Below are 27,894 nucleotides of genomic sequence, written 5' to 3' on the forward strand. Positions count from 1 at the left end.
CATCCTGGATTAGACAGTGGCTGAAGCCAAGGGATGGTGACGAGCCCCTGTGGGGTTCGTGTAGCTGGAAAGGAGAGGCCGGCCGAGGCCTGCTCTCAGTGGTATATGTAGAGTCTGGGAAGAGGAGAGGCATTGACAGACCAGACCAGAGACGTTGCCAGGGAGCTGGAGGGAAACCAGGCACTCATGGCATTAGGAAGTCAGGAAAAGCATCAGGAGAGCCTTCTGGAGCTAGCGGCAGGAGCTGATGGCTCGCTGCTGAGCGGCTCACACGATGAGGACCAAGGATGGACGGCTGCAATTGCGGACACGGGGCCGTGGCTGGACCTAACAAAAGCAGTTTCAGTGCAGGGTGTGGGACTCTCCTGTGACTGTAAACTGTCCAAGAGCGGGTGAGCGATGCCATGTGTGACTCCCAAGGGAGCTTTGTTTTCTTTACGTGGATGTTATGAGAGCGTGTGTTTGTGCTAATGGGAATAAACTGACAGAGAGGGAGAAACCAGTATGTGGGAGGGAGGGAGAGCTGCTGAGCGTGGCCCTTAGGAGGATGTGAAGGGAACAGGATCCAGTACGTGAGGGGAGGAGCGGCTGGAGGAGCGTGGAGGGGTCACGCCAGAGGGGAAGGGTGGCGCACGCACACGGAGGCCAGGTCTGGAGGAAGCATGAGGATGCACAGTACAGTCGAGTCCTGGAGGAGCAGGTCTACACACACACGTATGTAAGCACACGCACATACAGACATGTACATATAGATGTGCACATATACAGCATACGCACATGCACACGTGTGCTCACCTACATGTACATACATGTATATACCTAGGCACATATGCATATAGGCATGCATCAATGCCATACACACATATACTCACCTATATACACATACATGCCCATACATATACACACATGCACATGCATGTACAGCCATATACACAGAGAAACACATAGGCACCATAGACAACCCACACACATACACATGCATATGTACATGCACATAAACAGACATGTGCACACATGCACACATAGACATGTACATGTATACATGCACACACACCCACAGACTCCTGTACACATAGACATATGTATATGCATGCCCCATACATATATAAACATGCACACATGTACAGTTACACATGCACACAGAAAGACATATACACACATAGTACTATATACACATACATATGTACATATACACATATATGCATGTGTGCACATACCTAAACATATACACGAACATGCACACATATACACCCTCACCTATGTACATACATGGTCCTACTCACATACATGTATACACGTATACACATATGCACATATACACTCACCTATATACACATAGTCCTGTATACTAACATATGTACATGTACACATATATACATGTATATACACACCTATACATATATACACACATATACACACTTGCCTATGTACACACAGTCCTGTATACTCACATACACACATATGCATATATACACGTATACACACACTTAAGCATATTCACATACATATGTACATATACACACACCTAAACACACACATACACACTATATATACATAGTCCTGTATACTCATATATATGCAGATACACACATATACATGTATACACACACCTAAACATATATACACACATGCATATATACACACTCACCTATATACACACGTAGTCCTATATACTGACATACATATGTACATATATACGCATATACACACACCTAAACACATACACTCACCTATATACACATATAGTCCTATATACTCACATGCATACGTACATATACACATATATACATGTGTACACACACCTAAACGTATACACACACACCCACCTATATACGCACATAGTCCTATATACTCACACTATGCAGATACACACATATACACGTGTACTCACACCTAAATATATATACACACTTGCATATATACACACTCACCTATATACACACATAGTCCTATATACTCACATACATACGTACATATACACATATATACACATTACACACACCTAAACATACACACACATACACACTTACCTGTATACACACACAGTCCTATATACTCACATACATATGTACATATACACATATATACACACCTAAACATAAACACACATACACACTCACCTGTATACACACATAGTCCTATATACTCACATGTAGACATATCTACACATATACAAACACCTAAACACATACACACACATACACACTCACCTGTATACACACGGAGTCCTATATAGTCACATACATATGTACATATACACATATATACACGTATACACACACCTAAACATACACACACATACGCACTCACCTGTATACACACACAGTCCTATATACTCACATGCATATGTACATATACACATATATACACGTATACACACACCTAAACATACACACACATACACACTCACCTGTATACACACATAGTCCTATATACTCACTTACATGCAGACATATCTACACGTATACACACACCTAAACACATACACACACACAGCTTTTGGTGGCATGCTGCAGCACATTCCTAGTGCATCACATACGTTCCTTTCTAACTGGTGTTTATTTTGGAAGGTTCTGTGAGTACATGTGTCTGGATCCGGCCTTATTAGATTGTCCTTTGAGCACTAGGAAGAACACCCACTTTATGCTCAGCTACTGCTAGTTTCTTCAGCTTTCCCTCTCCTCCTTGTTAACAGAATTGGAAGCCTTCCTGTCTTCCCGTCTCTCTCCTGGAGTTAGCCAAGGCTGTCTCTCTTATGACTCAGTTCGTTAGAGTTAAGTCAGCAGAAGCACAGTGGCTGATGATGAACAAAATGTTTCCGGGGGTGAAGGCACCCACCTGGCGGGGGGCAGGACCCTGGACAAGGGAACCAGGTGCCCAAGTGTATGCACATAAACAGACACAGACACGTGTGTGTGCATGGTTCTGCCATGCAGACAAGAACCTGCAAGGACCGAGGGAGGCCAGAGGAGATGTCTGACCTGAGCCTTAGAGCATGAGAAGTTGCCAGCATCAAGAGAGGTAGGGAAGGTGTGTCCATGACAGGGAGAGGCAGAAGGCGAGGCCGGGACACGGGACCCACTTACGTAGGGAGCTCCAGCAGTGCTCCGGGAGTGCTGGGCATTGCCAGGCCTGGAAGAGGTCGTCAGTTCTTGTGAAAGGTGTCTGCATGGGCTAGAACTCATGAAACCAATCATAAAGCCAAATAGCACTTTAAACCCAAACGCTACTTTTACAGCTAACTTTGCTACTCTGCCCTTGGCACAAGGGTCAGGGGGCACAGCCCTGGTTTGCTAGCCCAAACCTGGTTACTGGCACAGCCCTGGTTACTGGCACAATTCTGGCTACTAGCCACCTCTGCTAGAGACTGCTCAAAGAGTACGCCATGAGTTAGATCCTTCTCCCCCTACTGCCACTGGTAAGCTAAGCCTTCCCCCTAAAAATCTCTTCTTGACATGTAGGGTGGAGAATTTTCAGTATCTCTTTTAGTTGACTGTATGAGAGAAATTGGCATCATTGCTAACTGACCATCTTCACAGAGTTGTAGAAGGATCCCAGAGCATTTAGAAGCTGTTGAGTTGCTAATAACTCAATGGCTTTAAAATAACGGACGCTTCATTTGGGGAAAGTCAGGATCACTGTGGCAAAGTGTTGTTATGAAGGGGTTCTGGCTGGCCTTGGAAGGGCGGCCCTGCAGCTTCTCCATATCCCTGGACATCTGCATCCACCAGACAGAGCTCCTTCTGCTCTCTCAGCCTGGATGTTATAGTTGCCAGCAATAGGCACAACTTGATTTTTAAATTAAAATCTAATATTTGATATACATAATTATATCAACACTATATTAAAAATATGACCTGCTTTGCATCTGCCGTTTCTGGTATGCTGTATCACGTAATAGATGCTGCATTAATATCTTTGAATATTAATAGAGTTGGATAAGTAATACACTATTCCTTTATCGAGCTCAGCCTTTTAACTTTGCAAAGATATCCATTGTAAGTAGGTGTTGTTGAACTGAGAATAAAAGTTACTTTAAGGCAGAACTGAAAGTATTACCAAGAAGATGTTATTTTCAGAAACTACTTGTTAAAGACTCCTCTGAAGTTATTGGTACCAATCTCATTGTAAAGATGCCTTTTACATGTGTTTGAGAACGAAAAGAAGCAGCCCAGTGTTCACATTTTATTTAGAAAACGTTATGTGCAGGCTGGGGGCGGTGGCTCCTGCCTGTCATCCCAGCGCTTTGGTAGGCCAGAGGGCAGATCACCTGAGGTCAAAAGCTCGAGACCAGCCTGGCCAACACAGAGAATCTCCGTCTCTACTAAAAATACAAAATTAGCCAGACATGGTGGCGTTCACCTGTAATCCTAGCTACTTGAGAGGCTGAGGCAGGGGAATCACCTGAACCCAGGAGGTGGAGGTTGCAGTAAGCTGAGATCACACCATTGCACTCCAGCCTGGGCAACAGAACAAGACTCCTTCTGAACAACAACAACAACAACAAAGTTCTGTTGAGTGGCCCTGCTGCCCGTCCAGCAGTGCTTTCTGCAGGGGGCGGATGGCAGGCTTGGGTGAGCTGCTGGCCAGCTTCTTCGTGAAATCCGCGTGTACCGACTCCGTGTCACCCACGTGTGGGGACGACGCAGCAGATGTCTTTTTTGGATCTGGTTGCTGTGTGTCGCCTCGGAAGCCTTTTCTGGATCCTTACCAAACCCTCCAGAAGACTCTGGAGAGCATTTAAAGATGAGAATATTTCTCGTGTCGGAGTCCCTAGGTTCTCTGGGAGAAACCCCTTTGGGTACACGTTCAGCTTGGGCCTTGATCTTCAGGAAAACCATGGCTCTGGGCTGGAATTGGTCACTTTTAGACCTGGGTGCTGTCCCAAGCTTGGCCAATCACAAGCAGTTAGCCTTACATTCAGGCCTGTTTCTGAAAGATAATTTCAGTTACAGGATCAGTATCTTAGAAGAATGCAAAATCAAAACAATGTACAGGAAATAAATCATCTGTTCAAATAGTTTTTTTGCCCCTCCTTGGGTGGCTAACCCTGAAGAATAATGTTCATTGGCAGAATCCTTTGGCTTGAATGTCAGGAATTTTTTTTTTTTTTTTTAATGCTACTGGTTCTGGCTGGGTGTGGTGGCTCATACCTGTAATCCCAGCACTTCGGGAGGCCAAGGCCAGCAGATCACTTGCGGTCAGGAGTTCAAGACCAGCCTGGCCAACATGGTGAAACTCCATCACTACTAAAATACAAAATTAGCCTGGCGTGGTGGTGTGTACCTGTAGTCCTAGCTACTCAGGTGGCTGAGGCAGGAGAATCGCTTGAACCCAGAAGTGGAGATTGCAGTGAGCAGAGATTACACCACTGCACTGCAGCCTGGGTGACAGAGGGAGACTCCCTCTCCAAAAAAAAAAAAAAAAAAAAGCTATTGGTTCTCATACCCCTAAAGCAAAGAGGTCTCCTATGCACTCTCTGCACCCAGTAGTGTGGTGTGAAAGAAGGAATTCAGCATGCTTCCTCCTAGGCCGGGCAGACAGGTGCCAGGTGAGGGAGGCACCGTCACTGCCTTTCACCTGCTCTTGGATCCTCTGCACCCAAAGTGCGTGTCTTCTTGTCTGTGCACCAGCATACCTTGGGGGGCTTCTTAGGTAGGTGGGGTTCCTGTGAATGGCCACGCTGAATCGGGAGGTGAAGTTTCTATTTGGGATAAAGCTGTTTCTACATCTACCTCTCTGACTGCCTCGTTGGGCAACCACAGAATGCTTCCGGTGTCCGGCGTGCTGCAGGAGGCATTGGGCCAAGTCCCCGTGCGTCCCGGGGAGCAGGCTGACATAGCAACGCAGGCGCAAACCCAGCGGGTCCAGACCAGGTGAGCTTTGCCGCTGCACCAGACAAGACACAGGCTTCTTGGTCCCTAAGGACGTCCCCTTCACACTGCTGAGTTCTCATGTGGCTTCTGTACACTGGAGACTCGCCCCACCGCCCCGTGCCATCCTGCATTCTAGTGCTGACTTGGAAGAAAGGTGGTATTGGTATGAGAGGTGTTAGATTTCGGAAGCTTGGCACAAATGGTTGGCAGCGGCGGAGGAACTGCAGTGTTGGAGGCTGTGGCAGGGGGACCTGTTGGCCCAGTTCTCAGTTCTGTGTAGAGAGTAAATTTAAGACAGAAGCAACTTATAAAAATAAAGGCTTTTCGTTTTGAGGGGCTCTTTTTGTTTGTTTTTAGAGATGGCTTTGCTCCGTCACCCAGGCTGGAGTGCACCGGAGCCATCACAACTCACTGGTGCCTTTAACTCATGAGCGCAAGGAACCCTCCCACCTCAGCCTCCTGAGGAGCTGGGACCACAGGCACAAACCACTACCCCTGACTAATTTTAAACAATTTTTTTGTGGAGTCGGGGGTCTTTCCATCTCTCCCAGGCTGGTCTCAAACTCCTGGGCTCAAGTCATCGTCCTACCTCAGCCTCCTGAGAAGCCAGGACTACAGGCATGCATGACCACACTCGGCTAATTAAAAAAAAAAAAAAAAGATTCTGGAGGGATGGGAGTCTTTCCGTCTTGCCCAGCCTGATCTTGAACTCCTGGGTTCAAGTGATCTACTGCCTTAGCCTCCCAAAGCGCTAGGATTACAGGTGTGAGCCACCGCACCTGGTTATATAAGAAGAAACGCTAAAACTAGTAAACCACACTGATACTTTTGCTATATTTCTGCTATGTACACATCCCTTTGAAAAGGAAAATAGGAATATTGAACTTAGTTTTTGCATAAAGGGCCATTTCCTCCCACTCAAAGTTGTTTCCTTTTTAATCCTCTGCCAGCCATGGCCGGTGGTAGTGGTGCCGATTAAAATAGCACAAGTCTGCTGGCAGTCCCAGCAGACACGGCAAACGCCGCATTCCACAGTTCAGGACCGTGCGCTTCATGTCACGGAAGGCTGCCTCAGCTGTCTCCTGCCCTCCTCCCTCCCAGCCCTTTCTGGAGGCATGGGAGAGTGCGTTTCCACCGAGCGCAGGAGTCAGAGAGCACTTCCTCACAGCCTTCCCCTGCCCTGCCAGCACCAGGCACACATCCATCCGCCTTTCATGATGCGGGTCTGAATAGCTGCAGGCCCACACTGTGCCTGGACCCATCGCCCGGCTAAGTGGGCCTGTCACAGCAGACCTGGAGACTAATTTTCTGCGTAGAGCAGGTTGCATTGCCGATGCTGTTCTAGCTCATAGAGCCTAGAGCCCAGGAAATGGTTTTAAACAGGATTTTGCCTTCCCTCTGCCCTCTTCTTTAAAAAACCCCACTCCTTGGTGACGCTTGGTGATGGCTGCACAGCATGTCAATATACCTAATGCCACGGAACCGTACATTTAAAATGGTTAACATGGCAAATTTTATACTACATATAATTTACCATAATGAAAAAAACCTCTTTCCTCTAGAAATAGCAGTTTTTATTGAAAAGTTTAAATTATTATTAGGTATACGAGAATTTGATTTGTCTTCTGAGTTTAGTGTTCCTATATTAGAATGGGTTATTAATAACACTAGCAGTCATCGGTACCTTCCGTTTGAGAAATTTGAGATGTTTAAACAAAGTTTGTCAGCAGTCAGATGACAGCGCATTCTGTACCATCACCGCAGCGTGGACTGTCTGTGAGTGAACACAGCTGTGTGTCTATTTCATTCCAAAGGCGCTGGGAGTGCTGTCTGGAGAGGGCTGGGCAGCTTTCATGTTGGCATTGTGGGTGCTTGGTGGAGATTCAGGAGGATCCAGATGGGATGATGGGCAAAAGGTGGCCCTAAAATCAGGGGCATTGCCTGGCACTCTGGACGCATGTGCTGGGCGGTCCGTGTCATCCTTGGGGCCTCTGGATGATAAAAAGGAAATAGTGTATGTGAAAGAGCTGTAAGAAATACTAAGAACTACGCGACTAAAAGGGAGGAGCAAAAATGCAGACACAGACACATTCTCCCCACATCAAGCCGTGAAGCTCATAGCAGCCTTCGGTGATTAAAAACCCTGTGTTCCGGCTTCATCTCACCCCCACCCCACGTTCATCGTCATTGACAAGATTCAGTGCCTCTTCTTCATGGAGGCCTGCCACAGTCTGAGTCAACAGAAAAGTGATCTGGTCCCTGCGGTAGGCACAAAACAAGCTCTAGGAATTGTATAAGTCACAAACAGTGTCCGGGCCCCGGATCTGGGGTGTCCAGCCTCTGTAACGCAATGGTCCGGCGCTCAGGCTGTCCGCGTGGTCAGCAGGAGGCGCTCTCGGTCTGAAGCCGCGTTCGGTAGCACATCCCGGCCTGGAAAGGCAGACGAGGTTGGCGCCCTACAGCAGAATGCTTTCCCTTGCAGCCAAATAATAAGTATTTGTGGACAAGTGAATGAAGGAGTTCTGCAAGCCGTGTGGCCCTGTGCGATCGGTATTTTGGGTTTTTTTCCCGTTGCTTTAGCAATCTAAATGATGCTCATGCATCACGTTTCAGGGTAGCTGAAGTGAAGACAATGCAGATTCCGTCTCCAGCAGCCCGTGGTGCGTTCTTTACGGTTTATCCACTCCCTGTCTCTTTGTTGGCTGCTACCCTTGCCCCTCTCCCCCTAACAACCGACCAGCCTTGATGATACCGACAGCGGGGCTTTGCGAGCTGAGCTCTCCCAGGGTACCTGGGGCCTCCCTTCCAGCAGGTGCACCCTCCCTGCATCCCACGGTGTCTGAGGACTCTTCGTCCCCAGAAGGGAGGCGTTGCTTGTGGGAGGCTTGTGCCTCCCCAGCTGAAAGCATTCTATTTGGCCGAACTGGTTCTGGTATTTTCCAGTTCTTTATACTTATTTCCAGAAGTAGGCAGAGCAGTGTGTGTACCTAATTCCTCATGTGTTACTCAGTTTTACTGGCCAAAATGCCGTGAATTCTTGTGAACCTCATTATTTCTGAAAACGACAGAAAAACCTCTTGTGGATTACCAAAATGGTCACATACAGGCAATGTAGGCAGCCAGGGAAAGGAATCACTATTTCAGTGCTAGAATAATTGTAATTGATGGTATAAAGATCCTGTGTTTTGTTGAATGCTGTAGATTTCTGGTAAAACAGGAACCCACCTGGTTATCTATGGCAGTGTAGTAAACTCGTGTATCAGACAGTCCTATGATATTTTTAAACATTTGAACCTAATGCATTATTTAAAAAGAAGGAAGAGTTACACTTTCAATTAAATGTCATTTGGTAAAAAGTGAAAATTTCTGTGCATTTTAGTAGAAAACAACAATTTGCTGTGTGCCTTTCTTCCTAAAATGGCAGTGTGGTCTCAGCTTCACATATGATACTTTTACATTACCAAAATTTCATTGAAATAAATATCAACCGGCATTACTATCCCTACTTTAAAGAGAGAGAAAGTATTGAATTTAAAAAACACCTCCCCTTTCTCTCTGATGACAAAATTAATGAACCTTGGTTTGTGGAACATTTAGAGCAATTGGATGAAGACGGGAGAAAATCAAAGCCCCCGTAACCCCCACTCTGGGATGAGCGCGCTCTGTTTTCAGTCTCTTTTGAGGGGTCGCTTTAGTTAGCACACTCACACTCACGTCTTGAGTTTGCTGGTGGTGGTGGTGGGGATGGAGTTCACATCGTAACCTGAACATCTTCCCATGTTATTAAACACAAGAAAATAAGGTTAGGACGGACGAACGATGGAACATTTAAAATGAGCCTAAGACACCGTGAAAGACCCGGTACACACCGATACGGTCCCAGGGTGAGTGAGGCCTGCAAAGAGGAAAACTGCTAAGAAGACAGAGTTGACAGAGACACAAGCAGGCTGTGCTGTCAGAAGGGCCTTGGGAATGAAACGGCCGAGTGTTCCAGCCTTGCAGTCCTCCTCCGGAGACAGTTCAGCTGGGAGCAGCGCCTCTCTCCAGAGGGCTTTCTGGTGAAAGCCCGCCACCTGAGCTGACTTATTCTTTCCTTCTGTGTTACAGCTCCAGCTTACTCTTTGGTTGTGACCAGCAGCTAAGTCACACTCTCTTTTCCCAAACGTTCTGCCCTTCAGGTAGCTGCAATCAACCCGAATCACCCTCTTGCTCAGATGCCTTTGCCACCGTCCATGAAAAACTGCATCCAGCTGGCAGCCTGCGAAGCCACGGAGCTGCTGCCCATGATCCCCGACCTCCCAGCCGACCTGTTCACCTCCTGCCTCACCACCCCCATCAAGATTGCCCTGCGCTGGTGAGTGGCCCCTGCAGTATCCCAGGACCCACTCACCTGGGCTCTCCCACAGGGATCTTAACCCACGTGGGCCCAAGGCATTCACTGGGTCCTAGGAGCCCAGGTGACAGACATGAGTGTACCCTGTCTTCTTTTTTTGTGACTCGGGACTACCGGTGGAGGCTTGGGTTTTGCTCTTTGAGAGTGAAAGATCCTTTTTCTTCCTTCTGATCTGTTCACGGGCAGCTCACTGCTTTGTGATTTCCAAGAACACCCTCCCCTCATTTTGTTCATTGCAGAGGTGACTTAGTACCAGGATTGGTCATACTGGAAACTGGACTTTCTCTCGGGGAAGAAAAGGCCATTTTGTAAAGGGAGTCATTTAAGTGCTTGCTTGAGTTGAAGCGTAATCTTTCCATTTATTTTTAGCAGTGAAAACAGAAGCCATGATTTTTCTACCTCCATTCTTTTTAAAAGTTACAACACTTGGGAATATAACTGAAGAAATGTGTGTGATACTCCAAGATGGTAGATGCTGCCTCTCAGCCCCTGCATCACCGGCGGAACGCACAATGGGACCTGTGTGTTTCCTGCCTCCAAATTCAATTTTCTCTCCTAGACCATCTCGCCAGTCTTTAATATCTACTTTCCCGTTTTATGTTTTGCTGAAAAGCATGTGTGTCCTGGCTGTTACCGCCTAGTAGATAAATGCTTGTCCCTTGAGATACCACGGGAAGGGCGCAGCTATGCAGCAGACACCAGCGGAGGACACTCTTCAGGCTACTGTCCAGACGGCCTAACACTGCAGACCCACAGTCTCTTGCCTTCTCACCCATAGCCCTGGGTGGATGTGGGGGGGCCAACAGCATAGCAAATAAGGGCCCCCGGGGACACCCTGGAAGGGGCTGGGAGGGGCAGAGTGGCCTGAGGGTGGAGGAAACCTTGGCCTTCCTGCTCTGCCTCTGCAGCCAAGAACAAACTGACCCCAGACCCCAGGGCTGGGGATTCATGATGCTGGGGTGAGCAGTGCAGCCCTCACATTAGCTGTCCCTGGGCGCCCCGCAACCCCCCGCCAAATAAGGGCTGCATGTTTCTACCCAGGGAGAGACCTCCTTTTACTGCTACTCACCTGAAAATAGTTGGAGATGAAGGGAAGAGGCCAAAAGAGGCACTGAGAGGTAGGGAAGACAGTCCCGAAAAGAAAAGATAAATCAGTGAGGTGACGGACAGGTCGGATGGATCCCAGTTACCCTGATCTGATCATTACGCATTTTATCCATGGATCAAAATATCACACGGAGCCCCCAAATACATATGACTGTCATATGTCAATTTAAACAGTACAAAAAAATTCATGATAAATTACCCAGTCTGTTGTATTCTGTGGTAGCCACACAAAACTGACAAACGAGAAAAAGTGCTATAAAAGAGGAACCAAGCAGAAAGAGAGACAGGTGTGCTGCAATGTTTGAAATAAAGAGCACAGTAGACAGGAACCCTAGTAGGAGAGGCAGTGCTGGAGCCTGGAAGACTGCAGTGGGGGCCGCAGGTGGCCGCGGGAAGGGACAGAGACGGGAAGTAGAAAAGCCGGGAGGTGCAGAGAAGAGAGAGAGGCCCCAGCACGCAGACCGGAGGCGTCCCGTGCTGAGAGAACAGGAATGTGGCAGAGGTGAAAGTACCTGAAGGTCAAAGAGATGCTCTCCCCAAAACTTGGAGAGCTGGAAGCCCTCCCACTGAGAGTGTCCGTGCAAGCGGGACTTAATGGGAGGCCTCTGGCCTCAGCATATCCAGTGAGGTGGAAGACCCTCTTGAGGCCGAAGCCACGTGGTTTTGGAGCTGCGCTCCGTGCCTGTTGTTCATTCTGTGTTGGTGACGTCCTTTCTGAACGCAGATCTCTGCATGCACCAGTCTGTGAGGCACGCGTTGCAGCACGCCTCCCGATCGTTCTGCTCGGTTCTTCGTTCATCATGCCTTTTCTTGTTTGTCTGTGTTTGTTTTGTGTTGCTGTATCAGAATACAACAGACTGGGTCATTTAAAATGAAATCTTTTTGTATTCTTTAAATTGGATATATCACATTTTGGGGGGTCCATGCAGTATTTTGATACCGTATACTAGGCGTCCCCAAACTACAGCCCGCGGGCTGCATGCGACCCCCTGAGGCCATTTATCTGGCCCCCCTGCCCCGCCGCACTTCAGGAAGGGGCACCTCTCATTGGTGGTCAGTGAGAGGAACACAGTATGTGGCGGCCCTCCAACGGTCTGAGGGACAGTGAACTGGCCCCCTGTGTAAAAAGTTTGGGGACGCCTGCCATATACAATGAGTTAATGATCAAATCGAGGTAACTGGGATATCTATCACCTGAAACGTTTTTCTTTTTAAGACTGCTGAAAAGACAGTCTTCTGGGGGCTGCGTGTCTCTTCCTGCTTCTCCTAGCCTCTCTAGTTCCCAGCTCTCTCCTTTCCGGGGGCCCCCAGTGCACACCCCACTGTCGTCCCCCATGCCATTCATTTGGGCCTCCGCAGCCTCGCCCCTTCACGAGTGTTCTTTCCAACTCTCTTTACTTTATGTCTGATCCCCGTCCAGAAAGGCTTATGAATGCCCATTTCACATTACCCCAGGAAGAGCCTGGTCCACATGACTCAGGAGTTCATTCGTGCATTGCCCAGAAACTAATTTCTTCAGTACCAACTGTGTACATAACAAAACCCATGCTGACCACTATAGGAGATGCTGAGACACATATTGCCCTCAAAAAATGTATCCTCTGGTTGAGGGGACTAAGATGTGGCTTGAAAATTCATGATTTCATTGGGTGCTTCATGCAAGACAAAGAAAACCTGAGCCCTTCAAGGCCATGTGTGATCCGAGAGTAAACGATGGCACCAAGCGCTGTCGTGCTCCCAGAGGACAGAGACCCACGGCCGAGGGCACAGGGCTCCAGAAAGCTGCTCGGAGGAGGTAGGACCTGAGAGGAAGGTCTGCCCGGAGTGCAGTTGAGCTCCGAGAGTGGGCGCTTTGAATGCTGGCCAGGGGGCCTTGACTTCTCCTGGGACTCTGGCGTGAGAGAGCCCCTGCAGGTGTTTGGGTAGAAAAATGACTTAGTAAGAACCGTGTTTTAGGAAGAGGGTCCAAGTGATGGTAGGGAGACCTTGGAGATAATTAGGCCGTGTTATCATATCAGTGCAGTCTTGAGCTGGTAAAGATGAGGGCAGAAAGTTGGAAAATCCCCCGGGGGCCTGTAGGCTGGAGCTTCCAGAGACGCACGTGGACCCTGCAGTGGGACAGGCCTCACGTCCACTCACATTCCCGTCCCCTTCTCCGGGTTTTCCGCACGACTGCTTCAGTGTCCCGACTCCCGACTCAGCGCTGCCCCAGCTCTGCCTTTAGACCCTGCCCGCTCGGGGCTGGATGCTGTACTTCGTGGGACCCTCTGGGGCATTTCTGCAAGTTTTCAGGCAGCAAGTGGGTGGAGGAGCAGGGAGGGAGTGAGCAAATAAGACAAATGGCACCTCTGCCTTCCGCGCCGTCCCTGCTGCCCCACCCCAGCGTGCCTGTCCCAAACCCAGTGCATTTCATCGAGTTGATGGGTTTCTCTCGGGCACCGTGTTCTTCTGCCATGAGTGGGAAGGACTTGGGACCTGGCTTCCCTCCACGCACAGCTGAGCACTCCTAAAGACTCCTGGGCCAGACGTGGCTGTGCGCCCTGTAGTCCCAGCTACTCAGAAGGCTGAGGCAGGAGGATCACTTGAGCCCAGACGTTTGAGATCAGCCCCGGGAACACAGGGAAACCCCATCTCTAAAAAAAATAAAAACGAAGAAGCATGCTTTCGTACTGAGGGCTGTTGGCCTCATGGTTTCTGAAATGGGTGCCTGCCCTCTGATTAGGGAATGCCTTTTCTCTCTACCAAGACACAAGGCGTTACCACAGTAGCAGCTGAGATCCTTTTAGGACACAGTCAGATTTTTAAAATAAGCATTTAGTAGGAAGTGCAGTGAACAGCAATCTGATCCAGTTCCCTTAAGCGGGATGTGGGCATCAATATGCCACGCTTGCCGACAGTGGCCGTCAGAAAACTACGGCCTGGAGCAACTGAGCGGAGTCGCAGGGGCGGCTCTCTTACAGTCTGCTGCTCTCTTGCACATCGAGGTGCCGAAAATGTTGCACACGACATTTTGCTGGCTGGCTGTAGCCTGTGAGTGGTCTGGGACTGTATTCATTAAAGAATTAGCAGGTTCAGCGTGTAGCTTTGTGTGAGCCAAGTTAAAAACCACCAGGTTTGGTTTGGTTTGGTTTTAATGGAAGAGTGTGATAGTTTGTCAGACTAATTACGTATGTTTTTAGGGTTACGGTTTTATTTTTTCATTTCTAAAAGCCAATTTATTTTCTAATTAAAAATGAAATATGCATTCTTTTCAGAAATTTACTAAAAAGTTAAAAGTAGAAAAAAGTATCCAAGATTTTACCGTCTAAGGACAACTAGTGTTCCCTTTTTGATGTATTGCCTGTCGGTCTTTCTTCATGCATGTACATTTCGCAGTGATGTAAGTGGACAGAATTTACCATTTCATATACTTAACCCTTAGCATTATACTAGAGTTCCCTATCCTGGATCGTTAACGGCTCTTAGCAAATATCATTTTACTCTTTCACTGTGTTGAAGTTCCATGTTTTATTTAGCCAGAGCCTAGGGCTTCAGGATTTAGGCAGCAGGAGTATGAAGGTGGGGGAGTTCCACGCAGCCATCCTCTGGGTGTTGACGACCTCATTCTGTGAAGGGGCAGAGGCACATGGGTCAGGCTTTTTGGGCCAGACAGTCCCAAGTCTGCTGTTGCAGCATGAAGAGCCATGGGCAATATGTAAACAAGTGAGTGCAGCTGTGTTCCAGTCAAGCTTGCCTTTTTTTTCACTTCGTCACCCAGGCTGGAGTGCAGTGGCACAATCTCAGCTCACTGTAACCTCCGCCTCCTGAGTTCAAGCAATTCTCCTGCCTCAGCCTCCTGAGTAGCTGGGATTACAGGCACCCACCACCACACATGGCTAATTTTTATATTTTTAGTAGCGATGGGGTTTCACCGTGTTGGCCAGGCTGGTCTCGAACTCCTCACCTCAGGTGATCCACCCGCCTCGGCCTCCCAAAGTGCTGGGATTACAGGTGTGAGCCACGCACCTGGCCTCAGTCAAGCTTTCTTTAAGAACACAGGCAGTTGGCCAGATTTGGCCCAGGAGCTGTAACTTGGAACTTCCTGCTCCAGAAAAGGGAGCTGGGATCTGGCTGCAGATGACGGCTGTGCGCCCTGCCGCGGGGCAGGTAACCTGCAGAAGGGTGACGCTCAGGAAGGTGGCCTCCCTCCATCCCTCTCTTCTTTCCTATGTCAATAAGAGAACGGTTTCTAGGCACGTGGCCCTCATTATGCCAGCATAGCTGCTGAAGAATGGAGTGCACTGGGTAAGCAGCATACAGCCTCGCTTCATTTGTACAAAATGCGTTTATGTGTATTCAGTGGCAGGGATGTTTATGAATCTTATTTGATGATGAACTGGTTGTTGGAAGACATTGCTCTCTAGTTGCTGTTTTTTTTTTCATTTTTGCCTCAGTCTTTTTCATTTTCAGAAACTGACTTCAGTAATTCCAAAATGAACAATGACATTACTTTCCATATAAATGATTATCTTACTCACCATAGACATCAATATAGTGTAAGAATCCAAAATACATATTTTCCCTTGGCTGTTTTCTACCTCTTTGATTGAGTGGCACAATACCATTTTAGATTTATTGTGGGTCTATTTGTATACCAGGGGAAATTATAACCCAGGGGGGCCAGATCTGCTGTGGGAGCTGCTGTAAAACAGACTGATGCCTATTGCACTGTGCTGCGTGCGCAATCTGTGTCTATTAATGAAAATGATAGACATTATTTTGGATTGAATAGAGGTCAAGAAACTTATTTTCTTTCTTTCAATTAAGTTGAGGGATTCCCGGGCGTGTAAATGTTAATGACAGAATATTACTGTGTATTTGTCAGCGTGGAAAGTTTTGCTCCCGCGTTGCCTGCAGGAGACGGAGGATGCAGGGTCTCCTGGCGCACGGGTCGGGTGGAGGCTCAGCCTCGCGCTCTCTGGCCAGGCTCAGCGGTGTGCAGCACCTGTCTCATGTCAGACATTTGCTGTGACGCTTGCTTTTTTTTTTTTTTTTTTTTTTTTTTTTGATGATTCAGCCCAGAATCATTCAGAATTACCTTTAGAAACATAAATTCTTGTGGTTTTGATGATAGAGTTAACCATTTGTTCTCGGAGTCCTCTGAAATACACCTGCTTTGCCAGAGAACAAACTTTTTCCTGCCCATTCAGTGCTCTTGGGTCTTTTTCTGCTTCTTTCAACAACTGAGTCAGAGGATCTTGTCCTCCTGTGTCTGTGTGAAGGGAGAGGAGCTCACTGGTCCTCCCAGAGGGTGAAGTAACAGGGACACGTTACTGAATAAAATGGTCTTTTATAGTATCCCACTGTGTATCTTAGACCTTAGTAGTAGGCGAGTTTAATTTGGAATTCATGTATGAAGAAATGGCTTTCACCGCAGAGTGTCGGTATCACGGATCTCACACCGTCCCCCTGGCGGCTTCTGGGCAAGTTCCACAGGCTTTCAGGTTCCAAGGTTTGTCATGTGCTCACCCTAAGGAAAATATTTTTCTCCCAAACTAGACAGTGTTCTCTCACTGTTCCAGTGTTTCGACATACACTCAATTAAGATGAATATCGTAATATATTGTAATAGAGCTCCCGTTTAAAGAGATGACATGTGAAAACCATCTGATGGATGCGGTAAGAAGGGAATTGAAGCAGGCGGCGTGGCACGGGCTGCTGGCTCCCCGGCTGAACCCCGTCCTCGGGCGCCACAGGAGAGAGCGAGATTGATGGATCCTGGAGGGAGCCCACTCAGCAGCACTGCCAGAGACCTTGTGGGTCCCCTGAGGTGGCTGGGTCCCCATGGGGGTGGGGGGCGAGGGGTGAGGCCAGGGGAGACAGTGGAGCAGGCGAGGGCCCCGGGGCTCGGGCGAGGCTGAGGGCTCTGGCTCCCCTCCCATTGCCCTTGATAAGCACATCCTGCTGGACTGTGTCTGGGACTCAGAAAGAAGAAAGGTAAGAGGGAGGAAAGAGTTCGTACCACCGCCCTTGTGAAGAGAGAAGTGATCCAATAATCAATATATTCAAAGTGATAAAAGAAAATTGGAAATACGAAGAAGAAACAGGAAGAAAGACCAGTTGGAAGCATTGAGTATAAAAAAATATAATTGATGAAATAATTGAAGAGATGGATTGAAAAGCAACATTACAGATAGAGCCAAGAATAAACCAGGAAGCTGGGAAGCTTGTCTGCGGAATTCCCACCAAAGGAACTAGAGGGAATGGGAGAAAGTGCGAGGCAGAGAAAAGTTCAAGTATCTGAGGAAAGAACATTTTCTTCTCTCTAAGAAAAGGTGGAAAAGGAGAAAGAAAAGCTTAGTGAATATAAATAGGAAGTGTAGGATACGATGGCTGAAATGTTTGAAAAGAAAGGTGTCACTGAAAATGATCTGAATTCCCCTCTCACAAGGCAGCGATTCCGTGTTGGCTAAAATCATGATACAGCAGTCTCTTGTCCACGGGACACAAATTTAAAGCACGGCATTTAAGCCTGGACGAAATAGCATGACCCTGTCTCTACTAAAAATTTAAAAATTAGCTGGGCATGGTGGCTTACCTACACCTGTGGTCTCAGATCCTCCAGAAGCAGAGGCAGGAGGATCACTTGAGCCCAGGGGTTCAAGGCTGCAGTGAGCTGTGATTGCATCACTTCACTCCAGCCTGGGTGACAGGGCGAGACTCCGTCTCTAAACAAATTAAAAATAAGAACATACATTTCAAAGGTTGGAAATCAAAGACTGAAAAAGGAGAAATGTGAACCAAAAAAAGCTGAGGTGGCCAGTTCTGATATGAGTCAAGGCAGAATCTGAGAAAAAATACTGAAAGGAGCAAAGGAAAATGTTTTATTGTGGTAGAAACAGGAGAGCAAGAAGATATACTGATCCTGACTCCGTGTGCATCGACAGTATGACCTTGAAATAGGGAAGATGGGAACTGAAGTCTCATCGAAGTAGATGAATCAAAGACGTGCTTAGATAACAGAGACACCCGGCACGTAAAAGGCAGGCGGAATAAACTAGGGACCGGATGAATTAGCCAGACCTCATAGAGGCATGCAGGACCATATATCCAACAGGGAATTCAGACATATGTGGACCGTACAAAAATCAATCATGTACCTCACTGCAAGGAAACTTCAGGAATCTGGAAGAATCAGCATCATATAAACTCCGCGGCAGACCACACACAGTGAAGCTGGAACTCCGTGACGAAAGGGCAGCTTCAACAAAAGTCTGAAAACGACAACCTTAAAATCCTTGGATTAAAGAGGAAATACCATAAAACTGATAAAACACTCATAGCCAAATGTTAGTAATAGCACATTTCCTGTCTGTGGGGTGTGTGTAGCCAAAGCAGGAGAGGATTTAATATTTAGTCAGAAAACAAAGATTAAAAACAAGAAAAATTAACTTTGCCTTAAAGAGCCAGGGGGAAAATGCAGTAAACAGATGAAGAGCAAACTGAAGAAAGCCAGTCTGGAAGATACAGGCACCCCTAAGCTGTCCATCACATCTCTGCGTCCAGAGGGTCTCCGCCTCATTTCCCGAGCGATCTGCCAGTGAGGGAAGAGGAATCCAGGGCCTCTGAACCCCTCGCAGGTTTTCAGCTCTTCCTTCGGGGGAGCCGGATCCTTTCCGTCCGACACCAGGCGTTGTGTGCGGAGTGCTTCATTTTGACCTCGCGCCGTCCAGGTCTAAGGCTGCCTTTCCCTCACCTCTGCTGAGTCACTGCTTGTTCAGCGGTTTCTTACATCTGGTCGCCAGTTTGCAATGACAGGGATAACAGTAGCTAGCATTTGTCACGCTTCACTGGAGCCTGCCCGCTAACGAACTCCTCTTCCACCACACGCCTGCGTGGTGCGGACTGGCGTTAGTGCTGCTTTCAGGATGAGGACGTTCAGGTTGCCAGGAGAGTGACTGGTGAAGCCAGGGTTCTGAGCTGGGCCCCTGGGCCCCTGAGCCGACAGCCTGAGCTGTGGTTGTGTCCCACCCCTCTCTCATGTCCCATCACTTCCTTCCTGGGGCTCTCCATCCTCGGCTTGCTCTTTTTCTCTCATTTTGGAGGCGTTCTGGAGGAAGTGGAGATCATTGTGCATCTACGTCTGTCATGTCTAAGTAGACGTTACCACGACTGACTTAATTTGCTAAAGGCTACAGCACGGTCTTCAGCAAAGCAGCCTAGTGGAGAAGATGGAGACGTCTCCCCTCAAAGCTGGGAAGAAGGCAGAGATTCTCTCTGCACTGAAACAGTGTTAGCATTCCTGACCCCCAATAAGACAAGATAACTAGGTAACCAGCAGAAGGAATGTGCACATTTGTAATGGTCTGTATACAGTAAGGGTTGCCTCACATACTTCGCTGATTCTAGCATGTACTTTTTTTTTTGAGACATGATCTTGCTTTGTCACCCAAGCTGGAGTGCAGTGGTGTGAACGTGGCTCACTGTAGCCTCAACTTCTCAGGCTGAAGCAATCCTCCTGCCTCAGCCCCCCAAGTAACTGGGACTACAGGTACATGCCACCATACCCAACTAATTTTTGTGTTTTTTGTAGAGACTGTTTCACCATGTCACCCAGGCTGGTCTTGAACTCCTGAGCTCAAGAGATTCTCCCACCTCAGCCTTACAAAGTGCTGGGATTGCAAGTGTGAGCCACCACGTCTGGTCCTTTTTTAAAAAATAGAGATAGGGTCTCTATCTTTTACTTGGGTGGGAGTGCAGTGACATAGTCATAGCTCACTGCATCCTTGAACTCCTGGGCTCAAGTGATCCTCCCACTTTAGCCTCCCAAAGTGCCGGGATTGCAGACAGGAGCCACCACACCTGATCCTAGCGTGTGCATTTCACACTGAGCACACCTGAGGTACAGACCCATCTTACAGCCACCACGCCTGATCCTAGTGTGTGCGTTTTACACTGGACACATCTGAGGTACAGGCCCATCTTACAGCCACCACGCCTGATCCCAGCGTGTGCGTCTTACACTGAACACGCCTGATCCCAGCATGTGCGTTTCACACTGAATACACCTGAGGTACAAACCCATCTTACAGCCACCACACCTGATCCCAGCGTGTGCATTTCACACTGAACACACCTGATCCCAGCGTGTGCATTTCACACTGAACACACCTGATCCCAGCGTGTGCGTCTCACACTGAACACACCTGACCCAGCGTGTGCGTCTCACACTGAACACACCTGACCCAGCGTGTGCGTCTCACACTGAACACACCTGACCCAGCGTGTGCGTCTCACACTGAACACACCTGATCCCAGCGTGTGCGTCTCACACTGAACACACCTGACCCAGCGTGTGCGTCTCACACTGAACACACCTGACCCAGCGTGTGCGTCTCACACTGAACACACCTGAGGTACAGACCCATCTTCCAGCCACCACGCCTGGTCCCAGCATGTGTGTTTCACACTGGACACACCTGTTTAGTTGGCAGTCCTTTTGCTTTGTTAGTGCTGTATAGAAATGCTTTCAAAGGCCCACCTAGAGGTGTGCACTGTACGCTCTCTTCCTGCCACTAGGGAAAGAAACAGGCAGAATTACTGAAGTAGGTATTCATATACAAGCCATAATTGATCTCAAAATGTAATGGCATTTTATAGTTATTAATTAGAAAATCCTAAAATGTATGGTCTACGCTTTTCTTTAAGACCAGAACAAAAAAGAATACATTAAACCCTAAGTAAGTAGAAGAAAATAAATAATAAAAAAGAAGAGCAAAAATAAACAGATTAGAAATCAATCCCAAAATTTGTGAAAATCTGTAAAACTGGTTGATAGTTTTTGAAAGGTTCGTTAAAATCCTTAAAACTTTCTAGAGTGGTCAAGAAAAATAGAAGTAAGATACAAACGACCGACATCAGAAATGAAAGAGGGCACATCCTTACTGACCCTGCAGACATTCAAAGGAGAATACGGGCCAGGTCTGGGGACTCACACCTGTAATTCCAGCACTTTGAGAGTCCAAGGCGGGTGGATCGTTTGAGCTCAGGGGTTCGAGACCAGCCTGGGCAACATAGCAAAACCCTATCTCTACAAAAATTACAAAAATGACTCGTGTGGTAGCATATGCTGTACTTCCAGCTACTTGGGAGGCCGAGGTGGGAGGATCACCTCATGGTGGGGCGGGAACATCGAGGCTGTGGTGAGCAGTGCAGTGATCACACCACTGCACTCCAGCCTTAGACGACAGAGACCCTGTCTCCAAAAACGAAAATTAATAAATAATAGGAGAATAAGGGAATCATTTTAACCATGAAGGACCATATTCCAGTAAATTCTTCATCTTAGATGCAATGGATGAATTCTGTGAAAGACACAAGTTATCAAATCTGACATAAGGAAAAAAAAAGGAAATTTAGGTAGGATATATCCCTCAAAGAAATCAAATTTCTTTTTAACGACCATACAAAGATAACTCCAAGCCCAGTTATCTTTACTAGTGAATTCTACCAGACCTTTAAGATTGAAATAATACCAATTCTTATAGACTCTTTCAGAAAATAATGGAAGACAGAATGTTTTCTGTCTCATTCTAAAAAGCTGACTATACCCTGAAAACCAAAATCAGATAATTACTTTTCAAGGAAAAAAAGGAGGGATCAAAGAACCTTACAGACCAAGATCCCTCATGAACAGAGATGGAAGCATTCCTAACAGATTCACAGACCAAGATCCCTCATGAACAGAGATGGAAGCATTCCTAACAGATTCACAGACTAAGATCCCTCATGAACAGAGATGGAAGCATTCCTAACAGATTCACAGACCAAGATCCCTCATGAACAGAGATGGAAGCATTCCTAACAGATTCAATTCAACAACGTATCGGAAATGTAATGCGTTAACCTTATACAAGTAAGGTTTATCTCAGGACTGCAAGAATAGACTCACCTGTACATAATCAGCTGATTTTGGGGAAAAAATACCGAGTTAATTCGATGGCGGAAGGACTCTATGTGGCGACGGAACCGCAGGCGGTCCACACAACCGACGGGAGGAGGAATGTGGATCCTGACTTTACACCATACAGCAAAGTTAACTTCTGCTCTCATTACATGTAAAAGGAAAAACTGTAAAACTTCTAGATGAAAACATGGGAGAAAACTTTTATGATTTCTTAGACATGATATAAAGACTGTAAAGTTTCTCAAAATTAAAAACTTCGGGCTGGGCTCAGTGGCTCACACCTGTAATCCCAGTACTTTGGGAAGCTGAGGAGGGTGGATCACCTGAGGTTAGGAGTTTGAGACCAGCCTGGCCAACATGGCAAAACCCCATCTCTACTAAAAATACAGAAATTAGCCGGGCATGGTGGTGGGTGCCTGTAATCCCAGCTACTCAGGAGGCTGAAGCAGGAGAATCACTTGAGCCTGGAAGATGGACATTGCAGTGAGCTGAGATCACACCACTGCACTCCAACCTGGGCGACAAAACGAGACTCTGTCTCAAAAAATAAAAACTTCTACAATTTGATACATTTTTTTTTTTTTGAGACGGAGTTTCGCTCTTGTTACCCAGGCTGGAGTGCAATGGCGCGATCTCGGCTCACTGCAACCTCCGCCTCCTGGGTTCAGGCAATTCTCCTGCCTCAGCCTCCCGAGTAGCTGGGATTACAGGCACGTGCCACCATGCCCAGCTAATTTTTTGTATTTTTAGTAGAGACGGGGTTTCACCGTGTTGACCAGGATGGTCTCGATCTCCTGACCTCGTGATCCACCCGCCTCAGCCTCCCAAAGTGCTGGGATTACAGGCTTGAGCCACTGCGCCCGGCTCCACTTTGATACATTTGATAAACACTTCAAATATATAGACAAGCCACACATGGTTGAAAAGATTTACAGTACATGTGTCAGACAAATCTGTATTCAGAATATATAATGAATTTTAAAAATATATTCATAAGAAGATAACCCAGTGTTTACAAAATGACCAAATGATCTGGATAGATGCTTTACACAGAAGACACGGAGATGGCTGGCAGACACCTGGAAGGTGCCCCGTGTGTTGGCGAGAAGTGGAGGAGCCGGAGCCCTCCCACGTGGCCAGAGAGAGGGCAGCACAGTCCACGCTTTTCCGGAAATGGGGTGGCAGTTTCCAGTGAAGTTCAGAATACACAGAGCACATAGGCCGCCAGTTCCACCCCTTCATATTTGCTCAAGAGGAATGAAAACGTGTCCACACAAAGACTTGCCTGCGAACCTTCACAGCAGTGCATCCATGGTGTCCTCACACTGGAAACACCCTAAATACTCGTCTCAGGGTAAGTATGAACACAGCGTGTTACTACTTACCGACAAAAAGGAGCGACTCTGGACACACACATGAATGAATCTCAAAAGCGTTATATTGAGTGAAAGAAGACAAATCAAAACAGTAAACGGCTTATGATTGCATGAAGCTCTCAGGAAAACCCAACTACGGCAGGGGTGGTTAGGGCCAGGTGGAGGGGCGGAGTGGAAACAGGGTAAGTGATGGGAATGTCCTGTCTGGGGACCCCGGTGGTGCTTACACAGAGATACGGTTTTGCTAAATGCGACAAACTGTCATCCTAAAATGGGCACATTTTACTATATGCAAATTGCACCCCATTGAGGTTGATTTATGTTTTAAAATGTATAGTGTTGAGTGAAAAAAATAAGAAACAGAATTAGATTTATAGCACAAAACAGTAGTTAAACCCAAAACAGTGTAAACGTTTAAAGTTTCCACATATACTCGGGCGAAAGCGTGAAAGGACACAGCCCTCCTGGAGCAGACCCGGACCTGCCAGCGTCTCCGCCTCGGACCCGCAGCCTCTGGGGCTGTGCAGCACGTTTCTGTTGTTTACCAGCTGCCCAGTCTGTGGTGTTTTGTTTTGGCAGCTGGAATGAACTAGGGTTATTGAGTGGGGTGGGGGACGTGGGGGAGAAACAAGCACAGACAATGATCCGTGCGACGTGTGAGAGCCCACGAGCAGCTCTTCTGGGCACCCAGAATCTCACAAAGTTGTCACATGGATGAAACAGAGGAGACAGACAACCTTTGTGAATTTTTAAAATATCGGCTGACCGTATTAAATTGCTGTTCCAAGGTTCAGTGTAATTAGTAATGGTAAAAGCTAAGAAAATGTTCACAAGATTACCGCCTAACTATTGACTAACCTGACCAAAGTTTATGCACCTATGGCCTTTTAAAAATCAGCTTATTTCCCTAAGAAAAAGTGTTACATGAATTATTTATTTATTTATATATCTGATAGGGAGTCTCGCTCTGTCACCCAGGCTGGAGTGCAGTGGTGCAACCTCGGCTCACTGCAACCTCCAACTCCCTGGTTCAAGCAATTCTCCTGCCTCAGCCTCCTGAGTAACTGGGATTACAGGTGCGCGTGATCACGCCCAGCTAATTTTGGTATTTTTAGTAGAGACGGGGTTTCACCATGTTGGCCAGGATGGTCTCGATCTCCTGACCTCATGATCTGCATGCCTTGGCCTCCCAAAGTGCTGGGATTCCAGGTGTGAGCCACTGGGCCCGGACATGTTAATGTTTTGAAAGAGCGGCTTGTCTCGGTATTTTTGGTTCTGGTTGGGACTTACCTCCTTCTGGTCATTTACTTTCAGCTCATGGTTTCTCTTCTCCTATGCCTAACAGGAGAACCGGGGAATACACTGTCTCACAGGGGATCTCAGTAGGCCGCTTAGTGAATCCCGAGGACTTCTGTGAGAATTTGAATGCATCTGTGTGTGATGTGTCTGGAGGACTCCAGGGCGGCACATCTACACAGTATTCTTTTGACAGAAAAGGAGCATTCAGAAAAGAATTAAGACCGTATGCAGTTCAGGCCACCGTGGGGCTCCTGTAGCTACTGAGTTATTCGTCTAATTCTAGGACACAGCTTGGGTGAAATAGTGCGCAGGCCTCCTCACTGTCCATGTCTAATGGGAGGAAAGTCCTTTGTTGTCTCCTGTTTTGATGCCGTCATCACCATGTGCCACGTTGGCTTCAGTGCCTGTTTGAAATCATCCCTACTGAACAGCTGAATGATACCGCATTTGTCACACGATGACCTGTTAACTACTTATTTGCCTATTCGTATCTTCTTCAACTTCTGGGCATTTTAGTGGAAGTGTTATTCTTGTCTGATTTATGTGGTGAAGCATGCCCAGGCCTCCGTGTTTAATCAGCGACGTTAGGTCACCTTGCGTGCAGAAGCTGTCAGTGCGTCCAGCTCCATGTTTAACAGTAGGCATTCATGGCCCTTTCGTATATAAAAGAGTGATCATTTGACCTGTGCTAACCTGGGCAGTATATTGCAGAAGCCGTTTCCATTCTCACTGTACTTGTGCTGAGATCAAATCCATAATGCTTCTTGATGGCATCGTCATTGGAAGGCCAGAACTGTGCTATCACGTGGACCTGTACGTGGGTGGCACGTGTCCCACGCCAGAGCCACACTGTCATGTAGATCCGTGGGAGGGTGGTGTGGTGGTCCACACTAGAGTCATGCCATCATGTATGCCTGTGTGAGGGCGACCCAGTGTCCCACGCCAGAAGCAAGCTGGCATGTAGACCCGTAAGGGTGGGGGCATGGTGTCACCAGCCTTGTTGTAAATGGTGTGAATCCATCCAGGAGATGTCAGCCTCTTCTTTAGTTCTCGTTATCATACTTCTGAGTAATCTTGTTGTGTATGTCTATTCAGGATGATTTAACCTGGATTCGGTGCACTCTGAGACTGGGGATTAAACCTGGCTGTAAGTGCTGTCAGCACGGTCACTGGAACAGCCCTAGTGCTGCTTATTCTCAGTCGAATGGACTCTGTGCAGTGAGACGTTCTGAGTGCCTGTCCTGTTCCAGGTGGTCTGTAAACACCTAAGACATGAAGGTTATGAGACACGGTCCTGCGCACCAGGAAAAGAGGGTCTTCAGGGAGAGGCGCTCCCTCTCAACGGTGCTCTTCTGGGAGACAGAGGAGAGAGGAGGGACACTCCTTCTGCGTGCCTTGGATGCAGGCAGCGTCACTGCTGTTGGGGTGTCCTCATTACCTTCCCCTACAAAGAGTGAAATTGCACCAGCGAGAGGAGGTGGAGAAAGGCATTGTGAGGCACTCACCCTGACCTGCTCAGAGTCCCAGATGCGTCTATACCAGGACCCCAGTGTGGCATTGGAGGGAAGGGATGGTGACCGGGACACAGAGGGAGGGCGGGGTCTGTGACCACAAAGCTCGGCTGGGATTTCTTCTGTTGGCAGCACCTGCTTTATGGTGGGAACTGCCGCAGGGGCTGCCGGGCTGCAGAGCCAGCCACCCGGGGTCTCCACCTTGTCTCAGCCCACTAGTGCTGCTGGACAGGACTTCTGAAGCTGGGTAATTTATAAAGAACGGAGAGTGATTTCTCCCGATTCTAGAGGCTGGAGTCCCAGGTCGAGGCACCGGCAGGTTTGGTGTCTGGTGAGGGCTGCTCTCTGTATTCGAGGTGATGTCCTTTCCCCATGTCCTCCCAAGAGGATCACTGCGTCTTCACAGGGCAGAAGGCAGGAGAGGCTAGCTAATCCCTCCAGCACCCCCACCCTAAATAAGGTTGCTGAAATCCCACTCAGGACGGTGGCACCTTGGGATGTGACCATCGTCTACAGCTCTGCCTCTCAGCACTGTCACATTGGGTCCTCGGTTCCAACGGGAAGTTTAGAAGGGACTTGCCTTCACAGCATAGCAACCCTCTGGGAAATTAAAGTCTGGCTGAGAAGACATGGTCCTAGCTCAGCAGCAGTGTGGCCCGGGCTCTCCTGAGGAAGGTGCCCAGGGTGTTTGGGGACAGAGAGGAGCAAATTGCATTCAGCAGGGGCAGCTCCCCTGCGTGGGTGAGGCTTGGAGCCAGACATGGCGGTGGCTGGCGGATGGGCACGAGCAGATGGACAGGTCTGTCTGTCCCTGGCATTTTAAACTAAGGATAACGATATCGTTGGTTGTGAATACAGCTTCTCTGTGACCGTTTAAGAAGCCAGGCTGTTCGCCTTCTGTAAGAGGAAAAACACACTGCGGTTAGCGCCCTCAGCCTTCCCATCCACAAATATCTGGACTCAAATGTCCCCATCAGAACCAACAGCGAAGCACAGACAGCAACTGACCTAAACCCAGCGGCCTCTTTCCGTAAATCGTGTGTCTTCCCCTCGGACGGCGCGTCTGATTCGCGCTGCTGTCACCACCCGGCTTCTCCCAGCGCACGCCACGCGCTGCCCCTCCCAGCCCAAAGCAGACCCCTGCATTCCTGCCACTCAGCAGCTCTCCCAGAGCCGTGGAGATCATCGCTCGCTTCTGCCCAGGACCGTCGAGTCGATCCCTGCCTTCCGATCTGTCAGCCTCACTGGCCTGTTCCTGATCCTTGCCCCTGAAGACTCCTCTGTGGAGCTGAAGCAAGGGACACCCCTCCACCACCTCCTTCCCCGCGCAGGGTCTGCGGCTGCCCCTCTGAAGCTCCCACTCTGGCCAGCTCTCTCCCTGCACTTG

At 48.0% G+C, this 27,894-nt stretch overlaps 1 protein-coding gene across 2 annotated transcripts in view; it reads left to right on the forward strand.

The window, feature by feature from the left end:
- Window positions 1-27,894, forward strand: part of RPTOR (regulatory associated protein of MTOR complex 1) — a 411,960-nt gene that overhangs the window by 200,384 nt on the left and 183,682 nt on the right. For both annotated transcript variants that reach the window (XM_039476184.2, XM_003931661.4), the window contains exon 6: window positions 10,055-10,230. In XM_039476184.2, coding sequence (XP_039332118.1) covers window positions 10,055-10,230 — 176 coding nt within the window. The remainder of the gene's footprint in view (window positions 1-10,054; window positions 10,231-27,894) is intronic.

This window comes from Saimiri boliviensis, chromosome 17, assembly GCF_048565385.1.
Source record: "Saimiri boliviensis isolate mSaiBol1 chromosome 17, mSaiBol1.pri, whole genome shotgun sequence".
Taxonomy (NCBI): Eukaryota; Metazoa; Chordata; class Mammalia; order Primates; family Cebidae; genus Saimiri; species Saimiri boliviensis.